Here is a 19,590-nt window from a genome sequence, read left to right as displayed (position 1 = left end):
GGACAAGGGATAGATTTTTTTTTTGCTTTTTAATGTCACTGTAGGAAAGTAAACATATCAGCAACAACACTGAAGTTAAAGCAATGAAATGAATTTGAATACCCTTCTCCAAGGAAATCACAAACACTCTTCCCAGGTCTGGGCAAGAGGTACAAGGGATGTTATCCAACAGGGAAGGAAGCCTGTCTCTGCGTTTTCCTGCTCTGTCTCCGTTGTTTATCTCCTCTGCAGGCCACACCGAGAACTTCCAGGATGCTTTTGACAGGCAGTCGCTGGTTCTGGATAAGCTCCCCCTGGCTTTCTATGCAGGCATGTTCGCATACTCCGGCTGGTAGGTGCGATGGGAGGGCACGTCCCGGGCAGCACGCAGGTGCCCTCAGCGTGAATCAGACTCTCACCCTGTCTCTTCCCATCGTGCAGGTTTCAGACCGGCTTTGTGCGCGAAGAGTTGGTCAAACCTGAACGGTAAGGCTGGGAGGAAGCTGTCCTGGGTTACCAGCCTCGGGGCTCCCACACCTTTCCCAAGTGCAGTGCAGGAGGAATAAGTTTGTGGGTTCACCTGACTGCAATCAATTGTACCACCAGATAAAATCTGCAGTAATACTGTGCATAACAAGGGATAGCAGCTTGTTCTTTGTGTGTGTGTGTTCCCCTTCCTTGCAGAAATATCCCCCTGGCTGTCATCGTGTCTGTGATCACAGTAATTGTGGGATACATGCTCACCAACGTCTCCTATTACACAGTCCTGGGAACAGAAGATGTTCTGGCTTCTCCTGCTGTGGCTGTGGTGAGTTGTTATTGCTATTGTTATCTCCCCAGTGTGGCCAGCTTGTGCTGTGGTCATGGCAAGCATTTCAGAGATGATTTTCCTATAAAATGCTTTATTGCTTTGTAATTTCTCTGGAATACTGGGCAACAGTAAATTCTTCTTGTTGTGGTGCCTAAAAGATAATGAAAAGTAACCTGCAGATGACAGTAGAAAAGGTGAAATTTATGACTTCTATATTACTCCTTCAATGGAAGAAGTCTCCTTTTTTTGACCCTGATGTCACCTAGAGATCACCACATATTCCCTAAAGTCATGTTTGCTCTTTCTCCAGAGCTTTGTGCAGCGAGCCTTCAAAAGCCTGATCTCCGTGGTCCCTGTCCTTGTCGCACTGTCCTGCTTTGGAACCATGAATGGAGGAATCTTCACGTTTTCAAGGTCCCATCCCTAAGGGTCTATTATGCTTTTGGCTCACTGAATCAGAGGGAAGCATCACCAACCTATGCAACTACCCATCCACACAGTGGCATTTTAGCCACTCTTGTGAGAAAAATAAGGCTTTTGACTCCCAGGTTGTCAGCTACAGGATGGTCCCTTTTGGCTAAGAGACTACCTTTTCTATTTCTTACCAGGTCCAGACCTTGGTACCCAGCACCGGTCACAAACAAAGACTTTTATCTTCTCCCCTACCCTTCAGTTTAAATCCCCAGTTTTAAAGTGAAATGTCAGTGTTTCTGGTGAACTAAAGGCTTTGTTGATGTTGGCAGCTGTTCAGTGAGACTGAGTCTTCTTCCACTCGGTTCACCCAGCTGTGCTGCTGGGGGGCATAGGGTCCCTCTGTTGGGAGGCTCTCTAGGCAAACTCTCCCTTGAGAACTTTGCTTTGAAGTCAGTGAAATGTCATTGGGATGGGCTATTCCTAAAGCAATAGTCAAGGTTCAAGAAGTCTTGTTATAGCAGTAAGAAAAGCTTTGTCCCATGGAAAATAAACTTGCCAGCTTCACCGTCTGCCACACTCCATGTCCTTATGGGAGCCTTGAAATTGGAGAGGAGGGCAGGCCTTATGAGCAACATACTTAGGTTGTGCTGGTCCTGTGGAGCTGAGCAAACTCTCTGCAGTGGGTTTTGCTTCACAGCTTTGTTTGCAAAGGGAAAAATCAGTTGAGCTGAAAGGAATGTCTCATAGCCTGAAAGTGAATGAATTATCTGATCCACTACTCTGAAGTCCAATATTAAATACAGGTGTGGACGATCCTTCCCATTAGCTGCTCCAGATAGTGGTTTTCTTTGAGGATGAGAAGTCTCTGGACAACACAGAGGTTCTCAGTGTCCCCTACTGACCTTCTCTCCCCCATCCTGGCATCATTAACATAATCACTGCAGAAAGCCCATATAAACACTGCTAGGGCCTCCCTGGCTGCCTGCCAGCCACACCCCTGCAAAGCCACAGAGACAGCAATAAAACCAGTTGTACACTTGTGCCCCAGCTGCTTGGGGCCCTGCTTCAGCCCAGCTGATGCTCTGGCATGGTTTGTTTGAGGATATTAAATTTCTAAAATTGGATGTGATTGTCTTCTCCCTAATTGCTCTCTCACGAGTCAAAGGAGGGATGCAAACAAGGAACTCTCTGCTCTCATTTTGTAGCTGTTCTTGTGTGTAGCTGGTCTCTTGGCAGTATGACAAACTGTATTTTCCAACATCTGACCAGAGGATTGGAAATAATCTGTCATTTGAGGAGATTGCACTTTATTTTTTCTATATATGTACATATACGAATATAGGCTTCAAAGCTGACAATCCCCTTTCATAAACTCACCAGTTTCTCTTATAAAGAATTGAAGTTTGTGACCCCCTCCACTTCCTTTTCACTGGAAAGATTAATTCCTTTTTGGATGGCAAGAGACTTTCTTACTCCTGTTTCCAGTCTTGAGTTCATTCTTGGTCACTTTGGATTGCCCCAAGGTCTCTGCAGATGAGCACCCAAGGAGACACTGCCAGTGGTTCTGATGGAGGGCTCTGAACTGCACTGAACTGGTCTTGGCAGAGCTGTGGGAACTCAGCCTTGGTTTTCTTCCCAATGCCCCCAAAGTGGAGCTCTGAGCAACTTGGTCTAGTGGAAGCTGTCCCTGTCCATGGCGGGGGGGGGGGGGAGGTTCCAACCTAACCCAAACTTTCTCTGAAAGTGCAGCTAGAGGCAAAACTGTGGCCTTGAATAGCAGCAGACTTGTGCTAGGGGAAGGGAGCAGATGCCTTGATGCCTCAGGTCAGTCCAGTGACTCATCTCATTTCTAATGTGGATGTAGAATGTTAATGTACAGGGCTCCCTGTCTTTTCCTAGGACTCTGTTTGTGGCTTCCAGGGAAGGGCAGTGGCCTCCTCTCTTCTCCATGATCCACATTCGAAGGCATACCCCCCTTCCTGCTGTCATGTTAATGGTAAGGAGATCTGGCTGTGTGTGACACGCTCTGTTCTTTTGCTCTCTTGGCTTTCTTGCAAGGACTGGATAAACTGAGGAGTTTTAGAGGGTGTTGGGACATTAAATTTCTCCCTGAAAAATAAAGAAGGCAGGATACAGGAAATGGCTGCAAAGTATTAAATCCCCTTGAGCCAGCAGTGGTATCCAAATGTACAACCTTGAAGTCCCTGCTTTATAACATTACACACCTTTTTAAAAAGTACAGTCCCTACCATCTGCCACAGGTGCTGCTTGATATTGCCCTATGAAAATAGCTCTGCCAGGCTTTGGCTATCTGGAAATTTAAAATTCCCAGGTGTGGTGGAAATGCAGAGAATGAGCATTTGTAGAGATGGTCTGGTCTTGTGTTTTGGTTTCTTCAGGGTTTTTTTTTGTGGCAATGGTCTAGCTCCATCCCAGCTGTACTGTAGCGCCTGTTGCAGCTTGGCTGAGCTGCTAAAACCTTAGCAGATGTCATTGTAGATAGCCTGTGTACCAGCAGTACAGGCTTTTGGATCATGCATGTTTTAATTGCCCTGGCTTGGACATGAAGCATCGAAGATGCTGCTGATCTTGGAATGATCACTCTTTTCTGCAGCACTACAGATGAGTGCCTTTAATCTTTTGCCTTCAGTCTGTGACACTATTTTGTAAAGTTCTCTGACCTCCAAAATGCTGGGGCTGTGAAGTAGCTGCAGGGGGGTTGGAGGAGGTGATCCATGGCTGTAATGACTGCATTTCATGTCCAAAACACTCAGTTCCCTTTGGTCACTGCCATGGTGTGCATTGGAGACATCTACCACCTACTGAACTTCTTCAGCTTTTCCCGATGGCTGTTCATAGGATTGGCCACCCTGGGGCTCATCGTCCATCGCTGCCGTCACCCGGAGCTGCACAGCCCCTTCCAGGTAACGCACAGCACGGACCTGGCAGCCAGGAACCTGCAGCCCTGCCATCCCTCTCCTTGATTTGCTCATAATTACAGCATCACATGGCCATGGTTGCCTTTAGGCTCCAAGGGGTTTCAGTCTCTGATGCTTGGTAATGTCTGTGGGGAGCTCCTGAAAGTGGTTGGTGTGCCCAAACAGCCAGATGTGATAAATCCTATAAAGCCAGTTCTACATGGGCTCACCAGATGCATCTGTCAGAATACTGCTTGCTACAAGGGACAAAGTTTCAGGCTAGGAACTGGGAGAAGTACAGAGAGAAGTTCTCTGGCTTATCTCTTGGGGCCTACAAGAAGGGATTCTTGCCTGGATGTTATTTCAGTGGCAGATAAGTCTCAGCTCTAGCTGAGAAGCAGGAAGGTGTCAGGCTTGGGGGGAAAGGAGCATGGGTGGAGGGGTCCTGGGAGCAAACCTGACTTGGGGAGGAATCATCTGCTGGTGTAGAAATACTGTCTCATGTAAAGCAGTGGGTCACTCCTGTGGCCTTTCTCACTCCGCTGGGTGCTGGGATCCCCCCTCATGTCAGCAGGGGATGCTGGGCACCTTTCCCACTGCTGGATAATGTGCAGAAGGCATTGGGTTGGGGCGGTGCTTGAGGCGGGTGCAGTTTGCTCCTGATCTGGTCGCCCCTGCGTGGTACCTGCTGGCAGCAGCTCCCGGGAACAGAGAGGACCTCTGGGGCTGTGGGCACTGGGCAGTGAGGAGCTCGGGGGACAGAAACGCCTCCTGCAGCTCGCAGGGGTCCTCTCTGAGCTGGGTGCATCCTCCTGCAAAGTTTGGGGTCATTTTTCTTCTCGGTCTTTGCATTCAGCAGAGACCTTGAGGCTTCCCAGTTTGTTGGTTGGCTGCACTTGCATACTCCCCCAGAACCAAACGGAATAAGTTTAGTTTAGTTTTTCTTTCAAACCAATCTTCTGAGGGGAGATTTATTAGTGGCTGGCACTGCTGATGGTTTCAGATGCTGAGATTTTGCCCTGGTTTTCAGACTCCTAGCGGCTCCTAAATGCTGATTAAACGAGGGTGGGAAACACTGGCCCTCGGGTCAGCTCGGCTGGTTTCCCCCGCCTTTTCCCTGGTTTTCATCAGCTCTGTGCAAGGGCTGCGCGCAGGTGGCGCGGGCCCGTGCTGCGCTCTAGTGGCCGCCCGCGGGCTGTCGCCTGCCGCTGCCCGGGGGACAGCAAAGCGTGGCTCGCGTGTGACAGCGCTGGTACTCGCTCTCTCTGTAGCATTCTGAGTTAAAAACGGTGGGAAAACACCCGAAAGAGGAGGGAGCAGTCCGCTCTCACACCTCTCAAGTAGATGTGCAGCGTGTGTGCATGTCGGAGTGGCTGGCAGAGGATGCTCTGGCTGGAAAGACAAGAGTACCTAAGTTTGATGGCTGGATGGCTGCCATACCTAGAGCAACTGTTCTCTTCCAACTTGGCATGTTGAGTATCCAAAATACAATCTTTATTACTGGTAAAGATTGTCACCTTATATGAGAGCAGCTCCTTCATTCCACCAGCCATGGCAAGGAGTTGCTTGGCAGAGTTTGGATCCAGAGACAGAAGGAGTGTTTCACAGTTTTATTATTTATTGCAGTCTTCCTATTTGCTCTCCAAATAACCCAGATGAATTGGCTCATCCAATAAGGTACAGCTGAAGTGCTGAGTGCTGCTTTTATTTTCACCATGGTGTCACTGAAGCTGAAATTCTTGGTGCAGGTACTACAGAGATAGGGATAGGCAGTCTGGTTTGTCTTGGTTTAATCAGCATAAGTCTCAGGCAAACTGGAGGCAGTCAACATGAGTCATGGGTTTATAAGCAAAGATCAGTTTGATTCAAAGTGTCACTTCTTTCTTGGCTTCAGATATTCCCTCAGTGGTTGCCTTAGGGGGCACGCAGGTATGTGTGTGCCTGGGCATGCACAGGTGCAGGACATTCACAGAGCTGTGGGCTGTAGGCCGCTTCTCCCCCTGCTTGGCTTCCAGTTGCAAGTGAGGTTTCGATTTTGGTGCACATGAATATAGGAGGCATGCACCTCACAGGGCATACTGGGCTCTGAAGCTGATGCAGTTTTTTGCAGTCTGACAGTACAGAAGCATTCTGCAGGACAGGATATGATTATTCTAATTTTCTTTAGGCGGAGAAATGGATAGAGCGTGTGCTGGCATGAACAGAGTCTGATCTGCTATGGCCACCAGTTTTCCCTGATAGTCTCCTGTGCTCTTTTCCTCAGGTTCCCTTGTTTGTTCCTGTCTCTTTTACCATCATCTGCCTCTTCACAGTGGCAATGTCTTTCTACTCAGACCCTGTGAACATCAGCATTGGATGCACCATAGTTCTGAGTGGTTTTCCAGTCTACTACCTCATCATTCACAGGCAGATGTCCGATCGCTGCCGCAACCTGTTTTGTAAGTATGCATTTCACTTTCAGTATTGTGGACCTAAACGTGCCCAAGGGTCAGGGTGCTGGTTTGTTGCCAGGGCTCACCTCTGATGCAAATTGCTCCTTGACCAACAGACCTCATGAAACCTAAATCATGACTGCTGGCATCACTCTGGTGTCTTTCCCACAGGCACAGCCTCCACAGGCAAATTTGTTTTAACAAAGACAAGGCTGAGGTCTACCAACAGGGGGAACAGAGAGGGTCGCTTTCCCACGCCAGCCCTAGTACCTACTAAACTTTATCATGTCTTCGGGATCACCAGCTCTGGGTGAAATTTGTCTGACATGGAGCAGAAAGACAAAAAGTTAGGATGGAGGGGCTACAGGTAGATGCTGTAACCCCATGCACAAACTTGCTTGCTGAAAGGTTGGGGAGAGGACTGCTAGGAGAAGAGTACTGCCAGAGGTCTGTGTGCTTGGTGAAGAGGCCAGGATGGTTTGGGTACAAATTTAGCCATGGAAATGAAGTACATCTCCACTCCAGGCAGTGTGTAGTACAGATTTCCTTTGGATGTAGGCATGGTGGCAGAAGGGTTTTTTTCAGAAATGAGAGCCTGGGTTTGAGTTTAAATTGTTGTTTCTGTTCCAAGTCTTATTTTCTTTTGATTTGATGTTGGATGGAGGTGCATCACTAACCACTCAATAGAAGACAACATGTAGCAAGAAAGGAAACAGATACAGTGATCTGCCAACATAAAGTGCTCCAGCCATCAGTGCTGATGCTCTGATTTTCAGCCATGTCTCAGGATTGCCTCTGCACTAAGCTTCCTTCCTTTTTTTCCACCTTTTCAGATTATCTTACACACAAACTACAGTTACTGCTGGAAGTTGTCCAACAAGAAATCAAGACTTACTGAGAAAACCATGAAAACCCACAGAAGACAATAAAAATCTACTTACACCATTTTTGACACCTTTGATCCTACCAAAAGCAGTCCATGCTTTTATTCTTTTCAGTCAGTGCAACTGAGGATGACTGAGCCAAAACCTTGTTGCAAGTGTTCCTAAGCTTGCCAACTGGGATCTGTTCCTGCCCTTTTATTTTTTTCAGAAGAGCAAACTAGTTCTCTGAAATGAGCTTGCTTTGCCTGCAGAGTGTCTTTGAAACCAAGATCCTAATTTTGCAGCCTAGCCCAATCCTGAGAAAAATTGTGTGTGTGTGTGTACAGAGACAGTATTTTGTTTTCCTGGCTTGGCAAACAGAGGAAGTGGGCATGTTGCAGAACTTAGAATCCAATACATGGAAGCCAAATGCAAGTTTCAAACAGAACCACTACAGCAGTCTTGTTGGGGAGAGCTAATGAGAGATAAGGCAGATGAACTGGAAAGGGGAATACAGGGGGACAAAATTTTGTCCACCAGAAACTGCAGATTGAGATAATGAGAAGATATTTGAAATTCAAGTACTAACAAAGTAAAGTCAGAATGTTTTGCTTTGATTTTTGTATAAGCAGAATGAGTTTTTTAGCCTTGAAATAATCTTTCAACTTGTAATTTCAGAAAACTAAAATTCAATTTTTAAATGTGCAAATGCATTTTTAAAATCATCAGTTTAATGTCAACTAGAATATGGCAGGAGAGAACCTGGTCCCTCCCCCAGCTTCCCAGACCCACTCCTTACCAGTGAAGTTGAAAACTCAGAATTTGGCCTAGCTCCAGTGAAATACAATTCCTCCTTTAATTGGACAGGACCACTGATGAGACTTGGGCAGATTCCTGAATAAATGCATCTTCTGGTGCTGTAGGAAGACATGAGTGACTTCACATCCAGGCTTTAACTTGCGCATGACTTGCTGATTTAATCCATAAATGCTCATTTGAACTAATGGCATAAGAAAGCTTTCCATTATTGGATTACTTTGGTTTACATTATTACATTATTAATGTGGCAATGTTATGTCCAGATAATACAGCAATTACCTATTTACAATCACGTAATTGTTAATTGGTTCCTAAAAGATGGGAAGTAGCATGCTGAGGCTCCTCTAATGACTGCTGGAAAGAGGAACAGCAGAATGTTGAGCATTTTTAAATCCTTTGTATCTAACATTTATGTACTTAAAATAAAAACAAAGTACCATTTATAAATCCGATGTAACCTACTAAAACATGTAAAATTTTGGAACTAAAGTTGGGTTGTTTTCAAAACAATTGAGAATTATTATTCTTGTAGTGATTACTTCCTGTTCCTGTGCTGAATTAAGCTGGGACAGCAGCAGTGTGGTTGCAGGGCTTGTTTCCCCACTACCCTCCAAGAATTTAATTTTCAAGCCGCTGGACATTGTCCAACAGGAAATACAGTCTCACTGGGAAAATCCTCACAGCAGAAACCATCACACCCTATAGGAGAAGTTTCTGGCTTTAAATGATAGAATGGATTCAAGTGAGATCTGGAAATGCTTCCAGGATCCCAGACAAGAGCCAATCCCTCCTCGTGCCAGGCTTTCCTGAAGCTGAACCACCTGGCACACCTTCCCACAGCACCCAGTGGTGCACCAGGACCCAGTATGGGTGGCTGGGGGACCAACCTGCAGAAGACCTTGCAGAACCAGGTGAACTCAATCACCCCAATATTTCCTGGGTCCACCCACTTTGGTTTGAGGGATTTTACACATCTTAAGGTAAAAGCATGAGGTACTGCCAGCCTGGTCCCAGGCTGCAATACCCATGTGAGCACAGTGCGCATGTGTTGTAGCATCAGGACTCCCACACCAAACCTTGGAGTAGTCTGAAATTACAACGGAGCTGCTGCATGTCACAGAGGCACAGAAAAAGGGTGAAAAGTCCCTTCTTTGTCCATTTCCTCTGAAGAGAAAAAGCAAACAAGAATTGAAATTCCTGGGAGGAACCAAGTAATGCTTCATGCTGGACCATGGTTTCTTTATAAACGATAAGTCATTTGACATATGCTGGGAAGCCACCCTTGGTTACCTCTGCTGACTGTGCAGGAATATGATCTTGCACGGGCTATACATAGGAAGACTGCTCTGAGACCTGTTCCATTCCCACATACTGGGAATGCAGACAGATATAGTACCATGTCTGAGAAATCAGAGGTTCAACAGCTCCACAGATGACATTGGAATTGAAAGGGATAAAAATAAAAAATACGATGTTCAGAAGACAGCAGTTTACAGTGAGCTCAAGTTTCCAGCTTGCAGAGAGGTGTTTGCTTTTAGAGAGGATGATGTGCTGCTCTCAGCAAAGATATGTAAACATTTTCTACCAAGGCAGAATGCTCTTCCTAAAGCTCCTGTCTCATGTCTACTGAAGCACTTAGGCCTCAGTGGGTCTAAGAGCTTTAAGGATGGCCGGAAATGAAAGAAAGTGAGTTCATAATCACATTTGTGGTGTTGTTTTTTTTGTTTTGGTTTGGTTTTTTGCCTGTGTGTGCTGGGGTTTTGTTGTTGTTGAGTTGGTTTGTTTGTTTTAATGCTATGTCTATAGAATGCACTCAGAGTGTAACCCTTTCTGGAAACTCAGAGATTTATGTGTTTCAGCCACTACTGATCTGGTGTGACTGGAACACCAGCAAAGAAAAATGTTCTGGGCAGTTCAACTGAACACAATCTGAGATTTAAAAAAAAGTCAAAGAAATGCTTTTGGCTTAACAAGTTTGCATCTTAAGACTACTTGACATGCTGTTAAGCTTTATGCCTCAGAGCTCTGCTGGGAAATGTTGTCAGCTTCTGAAAGGCTGGAGGTCAGACTGGAAAGCTCCTAAGCCTTGTCTGATTAGTGTGGGGAAGAGCAGAGAGGAGGTTCAGACTTCAAGGTGCAGGAACACAAACACCTGGGACGGCGCAGAGCTCCGAGGGCTGAGCGAGCCTGTCTCGCAGGGCTCTGCACTCAGCACACACAGGTTTGTGAGGCTCAGTGTGGCTCTGCTTGCTGCAAACCCCCCAGCAGTGCCCACACAACCCTGGGGAGAGCTGGATGAACAAAACCCACTTCCTGCACTGAGATTTCGGGAGCCACTTTGCAAGGCAACAGCCAGCTGTTGGCTTTCCAAGAATGATGTTCAAGAGAAGCTGCTCCTTATAGAAAGGAGAAGGTGCTGAATATCCCCAGCCACTGGAAGGCTGAGAAGAATTGGCTCTAGGTAAGTACGATAACAGGAACCCAAAAGCAGGGGTAAACTCTGCTGGTTTGCTGTGATGTTGATTTTGCAGCTGTATCTGCCAAAGCCCTGGGCTGTGCTTGGCAGATGCGCATGCGTCTGTCGCAACCAGCAGAAGGAAATGTTACTCAGCCCCACTTCCTTAAGGGTGTGTGGCAGAGAAGCACCCGTGCTCCACGGAGAGGCTGCGAGGGAGACAGCGAGGTACAGATGTGCTGTGGGCAGTTCACAGGGAGCTCTCACAGCTCTGCTCACCCTTACAGCCAGCTCTGGCTCACTTTCGAAGGTGTTGCTGCACCTGGGGCACCTTTGCCATGCAGAGCAAGGGTTAAGTAGGTTCATCCAGCCTGGCAAGCACAAGGCTGACGCCCTCAGCTCCTGAGGGTGGTGACTGGGCAGCCCAAGGACAGAACTGTGCCAGGGAAGTGGCACATGCTGGGCTCTGACAGCTGTCCCAGGATGCGGCTGAGAGGGAAGGGTTGGACACACAGGAAGTTCAGGTTTTCATAGCTTGTGGGCTTGGCTTTCAGGTCTGCTGGAGGGTTACCTGCTTGCACTTTGTCATACTGTAAGTGTTTGTATCTTCATTCATTCATCTTTTTTTCTTGTGTAAGGGAAAAGGTGGCGTGAAGCTGCTTTTTAAGTATAAATTTTTCTCTGTATAAAGTTATTCCTGTTAAGATATAAAAAGCAAATGCAGAGTTGCACAAGACCATGTAGCGAAATCTTCAGCAAAATGTGAAGGACACTGCCTCCCTTGCTGGCAAAACATTTCTGTCTGCTTTTGACATGTTTCACCTGTGTTTATTTCTAGTTGGGGTTAGTTGATTAGTGGAGAATCCCAGCATGGAGCAGAAATGCTGGAATGTGAAAAGGAAAGAATGTCACAAGGGGACAGATTTGCAAGCTCATGTGAATAAGGGCAGACTGGGAGCCCCAAGTCTTGGCAGGGGAGCTGGCAGGGATTAGCAGGGGTTATCTGGACTGGGGATAGAGGGAAGAGAGAGTTGGGCAGCAGTGAAAAAAAGCTGCCTGGAAACATCATCCCACCCCACTTCCTGCTTTCCATTTCCCCGCTCCCCACCTCCCTCCTCAAATTCCACTCTTCAAATCTGCCAACTTCAAATTCTTCAGCCATGCCAATAGCAGCAGCATCATTGTGCTGTGCAGAGGGGGAAAAAAAGGGACAGCCATGTCCAAAAAATCTCCTGGTAGTGCTGGATCTCTTGAACGCCCTGCAGTGGGAGAGAAGAATAGTTTGGAGCATTTTTCTAGGAACAGGTCTGGCTGGTGTTGCTGTGTACACAGGCAGCGCTGGAACGAGGTCTGTCTGTGAAGGAGACCCAGGCTCTTCCTTGCTCTTTGTTCTGGCAGTGTGGGGCTGCCAAGCCTTTGTTTTGGGGACCTTTGCACTGTAAACAACTCCATGAGGGAGCTGCTCCTGTAATGATTTCTCCTCATTGGCCTGCTCTGAATACCCTTGATCCGTGCCAAAGTACAAAGGGCGTCAGAGCTGGATACATGATCATTTCCAGTTTCTGTTTCGATATCGTGTTCAGATTCTTCAGGCAGCTCAGAGTAGCTCTGTCACGGACCCTTGGAAGATCAACAGTTGGCAGCTTTTGGCTATGGATATGTGATCCATGATGGATAGGTAATGTTTTAGGGGCAGTAAATTGGTGAGATACATTTAAAAATGTTGTCTGGGTCCAAAACTGGGAGATTAAATGAAGGGTGAAGCACAGCAGGCAGCAAAGTAAAATCCCATGAGTTGGAATTATTGGTGGCTATCTGTTTAATTTTCTTCTCTTTGTAGGTGCTGTGTCTAGGATAGAGTGCAGAGCGGAGACTTTGCTGGTAAGTAATGGTATCCCCTCCTGCAAATGAGAGCTGCTTTCTCACTTCCTGTCCTCAACAGGACAGCAGGGAGAAAATAAGATTCATGAACTGAGATAAAGCCAAGGCGAACATTGGGCAAGACAGACTTCACTTGGGGGAAGTTAATTTATTGCCAATTAAAATAGATTTAAATTGTGAGAAAAGAAAATTAGATCACTTATTCCCCCCTCCATGGAGTCCCAGGTTCAACTTCACTCCTTCATTCCTGAATTTTCTGCCCCCTCCTACCAAAGCAACACAGAAGGGAAGGGAAATGGATGTTGTCCTCAGTCTGAAAGACTTGCCATCTACTCCTCCATCATTCTCAACAATTTCCCATGCTTCAGCAGGGTTCATTTCCCATGGGCTGCAGTCCTTCAGGATAAACGTGCTCTCGCATGGGTTCTTCTCCACGGACTGCAGCTTCCTTCGGAGCCTGTCCACATGCTGCAGCATGGCCTTCTCATGGGCTGCTGTGTGGATCTCTGCTCTGTAGTCCTCCAAAGGCTGCAGGGGCACAGCTGTCTCACCATGGCCTTCTCTGTGGGCCGCAGGGGAATCTCCGTGTCTATTGGAATATTAATCCCAATATTACCAGGTGGAACGTGCCTGGGCTCATCTGACCCTTGCTGCTGGACCAAAGGTGGCAGCTGTGGTGTTCCCCCTCAGAGACACCTTTGTCTGGCTGGAAGTTGCAGTTAGGCACTCAGAACAAGTCCAGGCATGGTAGAAACTCAGTTTACCTCTGGTGGAAAGGCTCCAGGCTAGGTGAAGAAGAAAAGGAGATGGATTCTGCAGAGGGTTTAATCCAGAGTTTATTCCAAAGTCACATATGTCTGAATCGTGGTAACAGCTCCACAGAATGCCTGACTGCATGGTCTCTGTGTCTTTTAAGCCCGGGGGTGGGGGGAGGGAAGGGACAGGTGAGCCACCAACCAGGTGGGAGGGGGGGAAGGCTCAGGGGACAATGACACTTGGATGAGCCAATGACCCCAGGGCTGAGGGGCATCTTTTGAACTTTTGCCAATCACACAAGGTCCCTGCTGGAATGATAAGATTGACTGACAGCACTTAACAAGGAGGCAAGGGGGGAAGGGAGAAGGTATTGCCACACCTGGGAAACTACTGGGATAGCTGAAACAGGAAATGGCATCACACTGCAGGTGTCAAGTGTATTTTCTTAAAAAGTGTTTTTAGGAAGATACATTTTTGAGAAAATCAGTAGCACAGGTCCAAGCCAGAGAGGTCAGGGTAATTTCTGAGGTGCTTACCATGCCCCATAAACATCCAAACACCAATTCCTCAGTTCTGGGGCAAACCTGCACTTTCCAGCTGAAAGGGGTCTCCCTTTTTAAGAAGTGAATAGATTTCTGATCAGACCAGGGATACTGCACAATTTGACAGTTTTGGAAAAGACCCCTACTTTGATTTGGATTTCTTTTCCAATGCAGGGCAGAGCAAGCAGCCAGGTGCCCATCAGCTCTTCTGCACTTGTGTTGTCTCCTGACTCATCTGTCTGCTCCTGAAAATGGAGTATGTCTGGTATTGGCTCGATGATTCCAACCAGTGGATTGAATATGGGAAAGAGGTGAAATTCATCTGCTGTTCATGCCAAAAGCTTTTGTTAAGCCATCTTTGGAGAGTTCTTTAGAGCGTGTTGTTCTGCAGCTGGTGTGTTCTACACGCACTGCTGGGTGCCCCTGCAGTGCTGCTCCAATGCCTGGGTGGAATTGTCTTCTTAATTGTCCCTCAAAGCAGGACTGGAACTCTGTGAAAGCTTTCAAGGGACTGGCTTGGGAAGCGGGTGCATTTTCCAGAGCTGTCAAACATCATTTGGCTGGAGCTGACCACACAGGCTGTGGGGTTCTTTGTTGCTGCTGTTAGAAGTAGCTGCGCTCCATGGGGTACCCCTCCATCTCTGGAGAACAAAATGCTTGAAGCCACAGAGACTTCAAAACATTCTCCTGCTATAGGGGCCTGGGGGAAACATTGATATTTCCCCACAGTGGCACCCAAACCAAAAGGTGGTTTCTAACACATATAATTTCCTTGTTCTTTCTGCAGCACCCAGATCACGCCACTGCCACTGTAACATCTGCATTTCTGGAGAATGAATATCAAGCTGACAAGAATGGTATTATTTTCTTCAGGGCTGGTTCTCAGCAGTATCAGCTAGACTTTGCAGGTGAAGTATCTCCTTGTTTTAATTTCAGTTCATAGTGCAGCTGGCTTGAAGGTTTTCACATTATGTCTGCATCTCTTTGAACAGCTTTTCTTCCTTCTGCAAGTTTTCTCCAAGCAGAAATTGAGCAGTAGGTAAATTTCTCTAAACTTTTGACATGCCCCACTTGAGCTTCTACACTAGGGCATCTCTAGTCAAAAAAACCACACCTGACAATATTGTACATTCAGAAGAAGAGTTGAGAGTAAATGGCACCTTGGCTTATACATTTGTGTTTATACACCTGAAAAAGAAGAATGAGAAATCAGGGAAAAAAAAACGCACTGAAAAGTCAAAAGGTGAAGAAGTGAGCCTATACTGAACATCTTGGAAGCTTCTTACAGGGAGAGAAAGCACAGTGCAGCAAACAAAAATTTAGGGCTGGTTGCATAGAGAGAGAAATGGGAAAATGAAAAATGCTTTTCTGTTTCTAATTTATTTACCCATCTTAAAACTCCTGTTAGCTTTCCAAACTTTAAATGTTTCCTGGCATGAGTAAAGAGTAGTGTTTAAAGGAGGAAACAATGGATAATTAGCCATGTCACACAGCATGTGCTCTGTGATATTGTTACAGGACCAAGAAGGGAGGGCAGGCTTTGCTTTTAGCACCATGGAGCAGCCCTGTGCTGCCAGGAAAGCCAGGTTTGTGGCCCCCATTGCACTGAAAACTCTTTCCTGCTACAGGCCTGCCATCAGATGTGGTTTTCTCTGGCCAGCAGCCTGGATGTGAATACCAGTGCAGGTGCAGTTGGTGCTTGGTTGCCTTCAAGTTTCACAGCCTCAGGTGCGAGTAGCAGTGTGCTGACCTTGCTGATCTCCAAGTAGGAGCAGTGCAAGTGGGACATGAAATTTGCACTGGGGTGGGTGCAGCATAGAGAGGGCACCACAATGCAATATTCAGGGCTACCTCCTCTTTCATTTTTACTTAACATGGATGAGCCTGTCACCTAGACAATTAATTATCTTATCATTGAGTTAGTGAGTGTGTGTTTTTCTTTCAAGACATGGTCCAAACAAATGTGCTCTTTAAAACTCAAAGAAGTGTTACTCGACTGCCTAAAGAATCTCAAGATGGACAAGATGGAAGGTAATACACATTCATTGTTTAACAGTGTCTCTAGAGGACAGCACCTTTCTGCTAAGTTCCTCCTACCTGCCTAGAATGCAATTTTATATTTCTTAAATTAATTTTTAGATACCTTTTCCTGACTGGTTTAACAGTACATTTTGCAGTGACAGTATTTGTAAATTATGCAACGTTTCTGTAAAACTCTCTGGAGGGATGTTTGCTGGCAGTCTCTGGCAGCTGTGACAGACCACTAGAGCAGATCTGCTCTCTCTGTGAGAGGCAAGGCCACATAGGGCTGACACAACTGTGCCAGGAAGTTTTATTCCTTGATTTATGCCCCAACACTAATAAATAAACTGTGCAGCAATTAGGAGCGAGGGACTGCCAATCCCAAGAGCTGTGGTGCATGTGGATGTCATCTCTGGGAAGACTGAGGATAAACTAAAACTCAGAACAGGCAAATCCATTGAAATAAAGTGAATTAGAGGCACTTACTTGAGATACCCTATCTTATGTAGCTTTTTCTAAAATAAGTTCAGCTTAATTTAAACACATCTGCTATAAATGTTATTTGTGCTACTGATTTCTTTTAGTAAGAGCTGTCTCTGCTTTAGCAACTCACCAGCAGAGAGTGTATGTGAAGCTGAGGGTTCAATTAAAGTGTTGGTTCAACCTAAGGTGTGTTCATTCAAAAAGAAAACAAACTATAGCTTGTGAATGGATGCCTGAAGGCTGCTTTAGAGCCCGTGGTTAGATTCACCACAAGGGGGATTTGGTTAGGAGTATCACCAGCTGACTGGTTCCTTTTTCTATTCTGTAGCCAAAACATGACTCTATCACATCCTGTCTATCCTCCACAGTGGGACCAAACTGCACTGCCTGATATTGGGTACAAGGTAGGACTTTTCAGCTCTACAGTGGGTGGGGAGAGCTCTCTCCTGTACTGTTTTTTTTTTCCAAGACCATAATTCAAGGCAATTGAGATATTACCAGCTTTTAAATAAAATAGTGTGTCTTGTAAAATAAGCAGCTATGATGTGAAACAAGACTGACAGTTCATATTCAGAACAGATGTGCATTTCCTGGGAGGCTCTCTGAGAATGAAGTGGTATCATCTCCCCTATAATATCACACAGGGTAAGAAAGGCCATTGCTGCTCATACCTGTCCTTTGCACTCTCCCAGGGCACTTCATCCCCTGATAAACCAGATTAATTGTATCTTAAGGTGGTATTTCCTCTGTCAGTTTGGGGCAGGATGTTATTTGCTGTGGTAAACTGCAGCTTAGCCCTGTAGGGCAGAATAGACTAGTGTGTCAGATTAAGGGGAAACTTTCACTCTGCTTCAGCCTGAATGCTGCTGTGCATTTTAACTTTAGGTTACTCTGAGCTAAAGATAGTCCTGATATGAAGGTGCACCCTCAAAAGGAAGTTGTGTGGGGGTGCACTGGTTTCCCTCAGTTGGTGCCTGTGCTTCCACATGGGGACTGATGGTAAAAGAGGGTTGATAGGAAAAGCAGAAGCAGCTTGTGATTTTTGTGGAAGGGCTTTTCAGCAGATGTGAGAAGGTTGAGGAGTCCTTTGAAAGGACTGGGAGTTGTTATTCTCAGTAATACCTTATTTTTAGTGCTTTAAAAATATTCAGTTGATACAGCTCAGCACTGATTCCCAAGAATATATAAAAATCAAGAGGCTGTTTGAGAAGACAATGAAAGGTTACTGCATCAACAAACTGCAGAGGATTCAGAACCCAACACTTTGGGACATCTTTCAGTGGTTTGTATCTATTTTATTTCATTATCCTTACTGTATGAGAAGACTGGTAGTTCCTGATCTCCTGTCCTCCATAGTCTACATTTGGAACTGCCAAATTCAGCAGTTCAGCAGAGGTGAGGCTGCCACATATCTCTCTGCCCAGGTCTGGCTGGTGGCCCAGACTTATGACTGTCCCAAAACCTGGCTCCCTGAGCCTGAGGCTTCCCTGGGGCAGTCCTGAAGGGGACTGGGGCTCCTCTCTCTGTTACTGAGTTGTTATCTGTATTCTTTTGTGTGTGCCGAAATTAGCCTTTTATCCCTAGCAAGATATCTGTGTGATTCTTGCTAGTGTTATTCAAAAAGTAAATTATTTTCCTTCATCATAACTGGGCTTTGGTGTTTCAGGTTTATTCTTTTGGTTTTAGCCTCTTCCACATAGGAGTTAGGAAAAAAAAAAAAGGAGGAGACTTTTTTTGGTGATAAGGGCAGAGATTATACAATCTTCGCTGTAGCTTTACACAGCTCTGTTTTATAATCATATTTATGTATTCAGGATTTATATAACATGGGAACTGACCAATTCCTAGTCAGAGATGTTTGTCTCTTTACTCTCTCATGTGGTATGAAGTTGTGGGAGACACAGTCCATAGTGCTGCAGAGAACTTTTTGTTTTGCTGGCAGGAGCCAGCCGTGTGGCAGGGTACCAGCAGAAGTGCAAAGCAGGCAGTAACCCCACTGAGAGTGGTTTGTGTCACTGTTCCTCCATGACCCAGAAGTAGGAGGAGTTGAGTTGGGAAATTTTCCTTGTTTGAACCAGGAAAACAAGTAGGGGTTTGTTGGTTTGTTTGGGTTTTTTTGTTTGTTTTTGGTTTTTTTTGTTTGTTTTTGTTGTTTTTTTTTGTTATGTTGGGGGGGTTGTTTGTTTTTGGTGTGTGTGGTTTTTTTGTTGTTGTTGTTGGTTTGGTTTGTTATTTTTTTTTTTTTTTTTTTGGTTGGTTTTTTTTGTTGTTGTTGTCTCTAGGCAAAAAGAAAAGATGAAGAAGCTCCATAAATTGAAAGGGGTGAACGAGAGGCTCCTGTTCCATGGCACAAGTCCATCCCATGTGTCTGCCATCTGTGAGCAGAACTTTGACTGGAGACTCTGTGGGACTCATGGGACAATGTATGGAAAAGGTACAAGTGCAGAAGGGTGTAGGGGCTGTGGCAGCAGGGACTGCAGACCCCAGCCAGGCTGGGGGATGTGGGTGCAAAGTGACTGATGGTTCCTGACCCACGTACTCCTGCCTTTAGGGCACGGTCACCTGTGCACATCTGCATTGCTTTAGGTAGCACCCACAGCAGCAATCCCATTCCAGGAAGGCCTAAAAACACCTCTCTTTGCCTCAGGTGCCTGCTCTTGGACAGGTGGGACTGGGAAGCTAATGATGAAATGTGGACTGGAGTTGGTTGGTACTTTACAATAAGCCAGTGTGGCAGCACCTGGCAAGAATGTTCCCACACGTTGTAGGGCTAGCTGGGCTTGTTGGATTGCTGGCTGCCAAGGTGCTGTTGGCACGTGCTTGTCCCTAGGCTGGTGTGTTGTCTCACCTGTGGCCTTTTCTGCTCCCTAGGAAGCTACTTTGCCAGAGATGCCAGCTATTCCCATGAGTACTGCTCCTCTCTCGGTGGGCGCTACCACATGTTCGTAGCTCAGGTTCTTGCTGGAGACTTTGTGCGGGGGAACCCTGAGTACTGCCGCCCTCCACCCAGAGACAAAAACTCAAACAGACTTTATGACAGCTGCGTGGATGACCCCACAGACCCTTCCATCTTTGTCATCTTTGAGAAGCAACAAATTTACCCTGCCTATATCTTGGAGTACAGCCTTGAGACCAGCTGTGTGGTCCTGTAATGAATGGTGGAACATCTTTTGAATTCACACTGAATAAATTACTCTTCAGTACATTTTTTAAAA

General features: G+C 46.1%; 2 protein-coding genes across 6 annotated transcripts in view; both read left to right on the top strand.

Moving 5' to 3' along the window:
* LOC118700513 (cystine/glutamate transporter-like) overlaps positions 1 to 9,939 on the top strand; it is a 19,067-nt gene extending 9,128 nt beyond the window's left edge. Inside the window, exons 6-13 of one of the 2 annotated variants that reach the window (XR_004982284.2) lie at positions 232 to 331; positions 421 to 465; positions 664 to 787; positions 1,101 to 1,204; positions 3,104 to 3,200; positions 4,064 to 4,128; positions 6,386 to 6,560; positions 7,388 to 8,746. Coding sequence is in view for 1 of the 2 variants with exons in the window: in XM_036405038.2 (XP_036260931.1) it covers positions 232 to 331; positions 421 to 465; positions 664 to 787; positions 1,101 to 1,204; positions 3,104 to 3,200; positions 3,979 to 4,128; positions 6,386 to 6,560; positions 7,388 to 7,452 (860 nt within the window). In the remaining variant the exon portion in view is untranslated. Of the gene's footprint in view, positions 1 to 231; positions 332 to 420; positions 466 to 663; positions 788 to 1,100; positions 1,205 to 3,103; positions 3,201 to 3,978; positions 4,129 to 6,385; positions 6,561 to 7,387 lie in introns of both variants that reach the window. The other variant, XM_036405038.2, reaches the window with a different exon arrangement.
* LOC118700514 (protein mono-ADP-ribosyltransferase PARP12-like) lies at positions 9,855 to 19,590 on the top strand. Of its 4 annotated transcripts, none has more exons than XM_036405039.2 (9): positions 10,882 to 10,919; positions 12,532 to 12,572; positions 14,045 to 14,181; positions 14,658 to 14,778; positions 15,817 to 15,901; positions 16,704 to 16,779; positions 17,527 to 17,657; positions 18,658 to 18,809; positions 19,247 to 19,590. In XM_036405039.2, exons 3-9 carry the CDS (start codon positions 14,122 to 14,124, stop codon positions 19,525 to 19,527), a joined length of 906 nt encoding a protein of 301 aa, XP_036260932.1. In that variant the 5' UTR covers positions 10,882 to 10,919; positions 12,532 to 12,572; positions 14,045 to 14,121; the 3' UTR covers positions 19,528 to 19,590. The 4 variants fall into 4 exon arrangements, with proteins under 4 accessions (XP_036260936.1, XP_036260932.1, XP_036260935.1 ...); XM_036405042.1 differs by lacking the exon at positions 10,882 to 10,919 and adding an exon at positions 11,272 to 11,283; XM_036405041.1 differs by lacking the exon at positions 10,882 to 10,919 and adding an exon at positions 12,224 to 12,369.

This window comes from Molothrus ater, chromosome 5 (assembly GCF_012460135.2).
Source record: "Molothrus ater isolate BHLD 08-10-18 breed brown headed cowbird chromosome 5, BPBGC_Mater_1.1, whole genome shotgun sequence".
Classification (NCBI taxonomy): Eukaryota; Metazoa; Chordata; class Aves; order Passeriformes; family Icteridae; genus Molothrus; species Molothrus ater.
Note: the sequence above shows the minus strand (reverse complement) of the source record. Positions and strands in the feature narration are given on the sequence as shown.